The 9,579-nt window shown below is 34.4% G+C and overlaps 1 protein-coding gene across 2 annotated transcripts; it reads left to right on the top strand.

Annotated features, from left to right (window-relative positions):
• Positions 1-2,539: 2,539 nt before the first annotated feature.
• Positions 2,540-9,552, top strand: LOC127788388 (uncharacterized). 2 transcript variants are annotated; one of them, XM_052316577.1, is made up of 8 exons: positions 2,540-2,851; positions 3,782-4,273; positions 5,178-5,352; positions 7,463-7,760; positions 8,138-8,210; positions 8,280-8,370; positions 8,460-8,539; positions 8,938-9,552. In XM_052316577.1, exons 1-8 carry the CDS (start codon positions 2,759-2,761, stop codon positions 9,184-9,186), a joined length of 1,551 nt encoding a protein of 516 aa, XP_052172537.1. In that variant the 5' UTR covers positions 2,540-2,758; the 3' UTR covers positions 9,187-9,552. The 2 variants fall into 2 exon arrangements, with proteins under 2 accessions (XP_052172537.1, XP_052172538.1); XM_052316578.1 differs by having other exon boundaries at positions 8,280-8,374; positions 8,938-9,172.
• Positions 9,553-9,579: the final 27 nt, after the last annotated feature.

Below are 9,579 nucleotides of genomic sequence, written 5' to 3' on the forward strand. Positions count from 1 at the left end.
ATCATATGAACTTCTCAAATCTTTTAAGATGTTATAGGTAAGTTTGTTAAATTTGAATTCTATAAATTATTTTTAAATTCAAGACAATATTAAAAATGATATATTTTCCTAGATATAAAATGAAGATTTTTTTAAAACTTTTTTTAATTCTGAAAACAAGGGCTCACTGGAACATAGAAATCATAATGGCATACTCATTCTGAGCTTGGCCCCATTGGCCATTTGTATTCAATTCAAAGTGAAGAAATAAAACCCTAATAAATTAGAGATAATAACCCTAATTCCCTACATATGTCTCTTTCTCTGCAGTGCCACCCATTTCCATGAATGCTCTCTGCTAAGGTTCTCCATCACCCATCAATGGCAGCTCATTGAAAATTCAAAGAAAAAGCAAAAACAAAGCCTTTTCTTTTAAAATTCTTTTTATATCTTTACATTCTCTCGTCCCCTATATAATATATATATATATATATATTTGCTTGGCTCTGTCCCTCTAGTTAACAACAACATGGATTGTTACAAAAGGCATTAGCAGCCCATCTGGAAGTTTTATTTTATTAAAAAAAATAAAAAAAATCTAAGCATTGAGCAATCTCTTCTGTCCCTTTTGACTTCCTTTAGCTGCATAAGAATGATGGGTACAACTAATCTGAACTCATTTGGTTTCTTTATAGCACATAATTTGTGTTTTTAAATGATTATTATAATATCGCTAATGGAGCACAAGGGTTTTCAAAACAACCCTCCCTTAAAGCTCCCATAGTTTTGTATTTTCAAACAATATGAGGTGATTTTTGTAAATTTATAAAAAAAAATCCATGTATTTAATCAGTTTTATAAATTTAAGATTTTGAATTTTGATATAAACGACGTCACTATCATCTCATGTGATTAAAAATTTAAATTTTCATTTGATGATATCGAAATCTTTTTATATTTCAAATTGCTAAATTATCCTTATAAAAAAAATAAAACAAGAAATAAATATTATTATTTGACATTTCAAATGCAAGTAGAAGGAATATGTTATGGCTTTGGAACAATGTTGACAAAATGGAACTTGTCAATTGTAGCATTCATAACTTAAGGCCACAATACATCCAAATTATTGGCCTAAACTGCTTTGTGACAATTTTATCCTGTCAAATTCCAACTTAAAAACTAACATCAACTTAGGGAAAAAATAAATCATGCGCATAAATAAGGTTAACATCGTCATTATTCTAATCATCATCCATGATTTGCTTCGTCATGCTTGGGATTTTGCTCCATGAATTTTCCAACATGCACTAAAGTGGAGACCATTGTTTAGAATAAAACTAATATCTTCAATAGAAGGGTGGATTTATTATTATAATTGAACAAAATATATTATATAAATCTAATAATTGTGGTTATGTAAAGTTGGTATTTGGCTGGACAGGAAAGGAATTTGCCACTGACCCCCTTAATAATTTAATCAATGCTCCTGAACACGCCATGGTGATGACCCTGCAATGTGTGATAGACAACATTAGCAGCAGCAGCAAGCACTATAATAATAAGGGCATTTAAATTAAAATGACAGCAACTTTTGAGAATCTTCTAAAATTTATTATCCCCCCCCCCAAAAAAAAAAAAAAAACTCAATTAAATGATGATGGTGATTTGCCAACTCATATAAAATTTTCAAAAAAAAAAAAAAGCCATGATGAGGGAGAGAGAAATGGAAAAATAATTAAATGAAGTGAAGAGAAATGCAAAAAGTCCTTAAAGCTTGGTTTGGGACAGGTGAGGTGTAGGGTAGATAACAAAATAAGACTTCCAAATAAGGACAGAGTTTCTCCTTTTCCTACCCCAGTCCAAACAAAGTGAAACTGTCAGTTTAATGATAATAATAATAATATATTTTTAAAGAAGGCAGGCTTTGGATATGGATGGATGGAGGAATTAGAGCTATGTCTAACATATTTTCCTTTTATATATATTATTATTATTATGATGGCACAAGTCATTTAATTTGGACCAACAAATATGGCACCAAAAACGAATTAAACACAAATTGGCAGAAATAGAATCAAACTAGCAATGGATATTATCTCAAGCAAGACAAATCATGCTTTCATCATGTTCCATCCCATCTTATAATAAGAGTATATAGCTATACTCTAATTATAAAAATTCTTATCTATTACACTGAATTTAAACTATATATTTATTCTACATTACTTAACCAAGCTTTGAAATGGATTTAGAGATATACTTGGATGATAAATAATGAAGTGTTTTTTTTTTCTTTTTTTCATATTTTTTCTCTTGAATATAATAAATGTAATCTTATTTTTAAATGAAATGTATTTAATACATTTTATTTTTAGACCTAAACATTGTAATTAATTTTTTAATTCTAATTACTAAAAGTTGTTTAGACCTAAAAATAATAATAAACAACAAATACATTTGATTACTTTGTTTTAAGGAAAAAAGAGAAGAAAATAAAACATAAAAAACTGGAAAGAGTTAAAAAGTTCACTCTGTAGTCTGTACCCAGGGTGGGAAACTTGCTGCAGCTGGCAGCTGGCCGCGGTTCCCATTAAGCATCATCTCTCTCTCTCTCTCTCTCTCTCTAAGTTGGTGGCATTTGAATATAGAATTCTATACGTGGGTTTTTGTTCTTCTTCCTCTGCTTGTTCAGGTGTCAGATTAGGCTCAGGCTCATTGAATTTTGTTTGATTGATTATAAAGTTGTAGATAACATAGATTAGATAGAGAAACATACATGGGAGTTGATGAACAGGAGAGTGTGTCTAAGGAGGGTAATGAAGCCGCTTCCAACAACAAACCTTGTGATTCTCCTCCTCTACTTCAACAGGTACTTTTCTGAGCTTTTTCTCCTTAAAATCTGTTGCTTTTCCTCCTTGCTTTGTGCAGAATAGGTAGCTTTTGTTACCCCATCTGTGAGTAAATTCTATTTTTTTGTATAAATTCTTTAATGGGTATCTTCGAAATTCCCATATTCTCGATCATTATTCAACTGTTGAATTGTTTCTCTCTGGGTTTTGCTTTGCTTTGTTTTTCACTGCCCTCGTGTCCCAATTGCCACATATCTTTCATTGGGTATTTTCAGTTCTGGCTTTCGAGGCTTTGGTTTCTGAGGTGATTGCAATTCGAAACCTTCAGAAAACCCAATTTTATATGTATATATAACTATTTATTTCAGAATTTGGCTTCTTACAGTTAGAATTTACAGTTTAACTGCTTAGGAGATTTTTGTATCTGCATCCTTTGAAATACTTTTGGGTTGTGTTTGGATAGAGGGATTTCAAATGACATCATTTGTATTTGAAATACTTGATTTGAAATTTTTCTATATTTTCGGTCCAAATCCAAATGTTTTCAGCAAAGATGTATCCAAACATCCAAACCCAACCTAGATATTTAAATCTTTGCCCTTTGAGCTCCCAAAGTCGCCAACCCTGTACACTCTGACTTATTAACATTAATTAGGAGCTGCTGGTATCTATGTTGTGAAAACTTCAGCCTACAAGGACCTAAGAAAAGAAAAAGAAAAAGGAAAAGGAAATTAATTAGGAACTGCTCGTATCTATGTTGTGAAAACTTCAGCCTACAAGGAACTAAGAAAAGAAAAAGAAAAAGAAATGCATATCATATTTGCCAATTCCTACTAATTTTTAGCCTCATTCATAGTTTACAAATTATTTGGTACGGTGTGCTTTTATTGTATTTTCATCATAACTACTTCACATAGATGGACATTATTCTCATTCGTTGCATACTGTAGGTTGGAGATTCAAGTGAAATTATTGAAGAACCATCAAGCAGTCATCCTCAAAGGAACCAAAATGTGGCACCAGAGATACCCTTGAAAATGAATGAGGGATGTATTGAGGATTTTGTTAGAATAAACATGCCCCTGACACCAAGTCAAACTCCCAAAAGAGTAAACTTTTCCCCAATCCCTAGCCCTGGTTATTTCAGATACAATGATTCCCCAAGCCCAATGTCATCTAGGGGTAAATCAGCCATGAAAAGCCTTCTTCCAAAACTAAGCTTTAAATTCCGCAACAATAATTCAGAGATTGAGAAGGCTGCAATCTTAGCATTGGGTGATTCTCCGGCAGAGACACGGGGGAAACCTTTTTTCCGGAGGACATTGTCTCTTACCAAACTTTTTGCACCCAAAATGAAAAGAACTTCATCTTTACCTGTTACCCCTATCGCACATTCAAATCCGGAGTCCACACATGGAGCACACACAATTGATGAGTATGCTGTAAGTATTTACCCATATTTGCTCTGAGAATTGTTCGTGTAGCATTTTAGCAATGCCTGTTGATACATATAGTACATATTATCATTATAAAATTCTTAGAGCCTTTCAGAACTTTTTTTGAAGTTGGAGTTGATGATTTGCTTCCTTTTCTATGCATGGACTTTTACTAATACTGGCTCTTTCTTGATTGGTATGGTTATTATTTCAATTCATTTTAATTCTTTGCAATGGTAAAGTTTCTCTTTTGTGACTAGAATGCTACGGGCTTAAATTTTTGGAAACAGCCTTTTTGCTAAAAAAAAAAAGAAGCAAAAGTAAGGGAAAGACTACATACAAATATGACCCTTCTTAATCCTTGCAAAGCGGGGAGTCTCATGCACTAGAGATGGCTTGTTTTTTTGGGGGGGGGAGTTTCCATCATTACTGCTAGTTCAACTTCCTTTCATGGTCATGGTCAGTCCAAAATTCTTAACTCAAATCCAAAGTCTCACTACCGTAAATATTTTAGGTCAGAGAACATACTGGGAGGAGCCTAATACATGATGTTTATCAAATTCTGCAACCACCCCCACCTTGTCCCCCCCCCACCCCCCCCACCCCCCCCCCCCAAAAAAAAAAATAAATAAATAAAAAATTAAATAAATAGAATAACAAAAGGAAAGGTGGCCTGACTCGTTTTCAGTTTAATTCCTTACAGATTCTCATGTTAGATTGATTCTTGGAACTGCTAATAGCATACTCTGGCTATTATCATATATAGGTCTCATGAGGTCTTTAAAAATATTAGTTGCTCTAGTCCCCTGGTGACATGTAGAAGTGGCATTGAAGCTCTTCAATGTTGGACTTCCGTCCAATTATTTTCTCAAGTCTCTATTTAGTTCTTACTGAATTCTTTGCTCTACAGAATATTGGAACTCAGCTTCAAATTCATCGCTCACATTCAGTCCCTGTGTTAAATAAAGATGGAAACATAACACCAAGTGATTCATTGAATGGTGTATTTCGTGTGGTTCCCTCTACTCCACGAGCACTGGAAGGACCTTTTGCTACATTGACCACAACTCTAACAAAAGATGCTGGTAATTCTCTCCTAATTTTCTCCTTTTGTTAATACAACTTAATAAGCACCTACTGTCCATCGAATTAAAAATTTTCTGCCCAAAGTTGCTCAAGGACCTTACAAATTGAATTACTAAGCTAGGAGACAGGGAGTTATCTGTTTATGGAATGATTTATTTATAAAACTTTGGGTCACTACATCCAAAGACTGAGCATTGTTCGGCATAGTTGTTAAATCGAGATTTGAATCGAGAATCGAAATCCTTATTTTATAAATCGTGAATTGAGAATCGAATCGTAAGATTCGGTACACATTCTCAATTTCAACTATAAATAATATATATCCATAGAAAATAAATAATGTGCCCACCATGATCAATTCTTTTAAATATAAATGGATATAAAAACTTCTAAATATATTTGCTAAGTTTAAAATTATACCAAAAGGCAAAAGTATATTCATGTTGTCTTTAAATTCAAATTGCACCAAACCAAACCACTTTCAAAATAACAAGTTAGAAAAAAAAAAAAAACCTACAACTATAAGGTTACTAATAAACTCCATTGTCCATAATCTTCACTAGTTATCAATCATCTTCATCTTCAAGTTCAAGACCATCATCATCTTCATCATTTTCATCATCTTCTTTTGTTTTCAAAGATAGCCAAATCGAACGAATATTTGATTAAAGCGCACATGCAGACGAAGTCGCACGAATTGTACAAATCGTGCTATTCATGCGATTCACAGTTGATTTGTTCGATTCATAGTTGATTCTAAAGGATTTTTGATTCACCCTATAAATTCGACTCAATTTCTATATGAATCGAGTCGAATCGTACGATTCGAATCGTGAATCGTACGATTCTAAGGGATTTTAGATTCATCCTATAGATTTGACTCGATTTCTACATGAATCGAGTCGAATCGTACGATTCGAATCGTGAATCGTAAGATTCTAACAACAGTGTTGTTCGGAGAACAAAGCTTGTTGCATTATTTCTGCTAACTGGGTATGTGACTACCAATTTTATGATTACACTTACTAAAACCCTAAAATTCAGATAGTAACTATAACTGTTAGCTGTGTTACATGATGGACTTTGGCTTTGTGTGGGAACGAGTTAGTAATGGAATGGAATGTATTGTAAAATATTTTCTCCTTGTTTCAGAGAGTGTAAGATGGAAAGTAATGTAAAGTGTTTTCTCCTTGTTTGAGAGAGGAATGAAAAGATATTAAACAACAAATGACAATTAATGTTCTCTTAATGTAAAGATAGAGTTTTGTGAAGTTAAGAAAAAAATTGAACTTGTATTTTATAAAATTATTAAGATTAATGTTGTGACTCACAAAAATAGAGTTCTCCATCCATTCTCCCCCAATTTAGGGGAGACAAAAAATGAAACTTTGGAGAAGAATGGACAGAAAATGTTTCCATCCCTTTTTTTTTTTACAAATTCTATTCAACTATTGTTGCCTTTCTCAAACTAGAACCCTTCCATTTCCATTCCATCGCCATCTCTCAAACACACTGTCAGGCATGGCTGTTGGTTCTTAAACCCTTGAACTTGGGACATCGACATATGCATCCAGAAGTTGAACATACGTATATGTTATAAACATTTGAATATGCTAATGTTGTAACATTATATGGTGTTATCATGAAGATATGTACCTAAAACAATGTTTACGAAAAGAAAGTTGAATTTTTTTACCTCTCATCTATCTGTGTGAGAACCTCAAATATTCCTTATTATCAAGTATAAGCTATGGTTTCTTCAAGTATCGTTGAAAAATCAGAGTAAATTATCCAAGTTGGATACAGCTGTTGGACACATTTCCTATACCCTTACACTTTTCACATCCAATGAATGCGGCTACATAAGAAAGAGGAAAAAGGGTGATGTAGCATCAATCTTAGTAATACTATGCAGAAAATTCATTCCTTTTATGAGATCATAGAATCAATATTATATGGAAAAATCTCTTAAAACCAGTGCAGAACTTTGACTTCTCAGATTCTAAAAGATGGGCTTTACCAGTTTACATTTTCTGCTTCTGCTATAACTTAACACCTCTTTTGGAGCTTGCGATAACCAACCTATGCGTTAAAGGTCTTGTGCTTCAGATGGAAATAACGATGATGCTGAAGATATTCCTGAAGAAGAAGCTGTTTGTAGGATCTGCTTAGTTGAACTTGGGGAGGGTGCTGACACTCTTAAGATGGAATGTAGCTGCAAAGGCGAGCTCGCATTGGCCCACCAAGAATGTGCTATAACATGGTTTAGCATCAAAGGTAACAAGACATGTGATGTCTGCAAGCAAGAAGTCCAGAATCTACCTGTCACCCTTTTACGAGTTCAAAATTCTCAGGCTCGTAACTTTCCGGGAAGCAGAGTTCAACAAGCTGAAATTGCTCAATACAGGCAAGTTGATTGTGTTTTCTCTTGCAATGTCTTGAAAAAGCACCCATTCTAATTTTTTTATTTACACTTTAACATTTCTCCACTTATTTGTATTACCTACTGGACATCATAATTTAAGGAGCTAAGGTAATTAGTTCAAAAGTGGAATCCCTTATTGACTCAATTAACATCAGGTGTAATCAATAACATTTTCATTAGATGCCATCAGTTATAACTAATTACTACACAGATATATCTACATCTTGTTGTCAACCTTAGTTTTATCTTGATTTAATTGTATTTTTAAGAATTGTCATTTTTGGTACAAACTTCTATTTAAATCTGTATAAGTTTGGCTGGTGGAAGAGTTCATTTTAAAGCAATGTGACTTTTTCCAGAGTCTGGCAGGATGTCCCTGTTCTTGTCATTGTCAGCATGCTCGCTTACTTTTGTTTCCTAGAGCAGCTTTTGGTAAGTTCAGCTATTCTTGCGTACTGCACTTCAAGTATCAATATTTCTCATCTTCCTTTCTGTTTGCAGGTTACCAAACTGGGGTCAGGTGCAATTGCCATATCCCTTCCATTTTCCTGCATATTGGGTCTCCTCGCATCCATGACATCAACTACCATGGGTAGGTAAATTTTCTGCATTAAGCTGCCCTTTTCCGAAGAATGAGTTTATGCATCTCATATACTGCCAATTTCTCTCAATTTGTACTAGTGAGGAGAAGATTTGCCTGGCCATACGCAACTCTTCAGTTTGTACTGGTGGTTCTCTTTGCTCACCTTTTCTATTCCCTGGTAAGAGTTACCATACTCAGAATCCTTACTTGAGGACCTTCTAGGTGTCTGTTCTTTTTCTTTTCATTATTAGCAAGACATTTAAGAGTGAGCCTTGTTAGCAATTGTATCTTCTTTGTGACTACATGGTCATGAGTCCAAATTGTAGAAAGAAACAGCCCCTTTGCAAAGGAAGGTAAGACCGTATACAAAAATGACCCCCTCCCTACCCTGAGTCCTTGACAATGTGGGAAATCTCATGTAGTGAAAGACGCCCTTTATCTTTACAAGACTTGTCAAGACATTTATATTGATCTACCTTAACTTTCTTGTATCCTGATTGACATTTGAACATAAATGGCCAGATATGAACCTGCATTTCTAATTTATGTTTTGGTATGTTTGTGTGGGAGCGACAGCTTCATGTGCAGGCTGTTCTCTCAGTTCTTCTTGCGACGCTTGCTGGGTTTGGAGGTGCAATGAGTGGGACTTCTATTCTTCTTGAGGTTTCAAAACTGAGGGGAAGGTGGAATGCTTTGTTAAATCTTCGGCAGAGTTCTCAGCAGGCAACAGAGTCTCATCAGACTTCTGAAACTCCAAATATGCCAGAAACAAATGCACTCCCTCAAACTGGAATTGCAGACTCCAGATTGAATGGAGGCAGTTGATCTGACATCACCACGCAATAGATTCATGTTACATCCTAGAGTTGAACGAGGAATGGCCCTCAACTCACTGTAAATTTCGGATGGAATATGAACACTCTGGTTTTCCGTCAACTGTGCCGGCCAGTTTCATCTTTACACTATTATAACAATACTAGGCGACGAGCATGTTGAATTATCCTGTTACAGGAGACTGAAATCTTGTAATCTTGAGAACCGTGTGCGTATTTGCTGCCCAATAGTATATTGTTGCTGAGCACTTGTGTCCAATTTATCAAGGAAACTGTACAGTGATGGATTCTTAAATTATCAAGGTCATGCAAGAGTAGTTTGATTGAATCCTTCACTACCATGTTTTAAATTTGCAAAACTGCCAGTAAAATAGTTTTGTAAGCC

This window comes from Diospyros lotus, chromosome 13 (assembly GCF_014633365.1).
Source record: "Diospyros lotus cultivar Yz01 chromosome 13, ASM1463336v1, whole genome shotgun sequence".
In the NCBI taxonomy this organism is placed as follows: domain Eukaryota; kingdom Viridiplantae; phylum Streptophyta; class Magnoliopsida; order Ericales; family Ebenaceae; genus Diospyros; species Diospyros lotus.

Excerpts from the sequence above, each read along its gene's own strand:
- LOC127788388 (XM_052316577.1), top strand. The coding sequence starts at position 2,759 with ATGGGAGTTGATGAACAGGAGAGTGTGTCTAAGGAGGGTAATGAAGCC. Across the intron at positions 5,353-7,462 it reads AACTCTAACAAAAGATGCTG|ATGGAAATAACGATGATGCT; the intron begins GTAATTCTCTCC and ends CTTGTGCTTCAG. Across the intron at positions 7,761-8,137 it reads GCTGAAATTGCTCAATACAG|AGTCTGGCAGGATGTCCCTG; the intron begins GCAAGTTGATTG and ends GACTTTTTCCAG.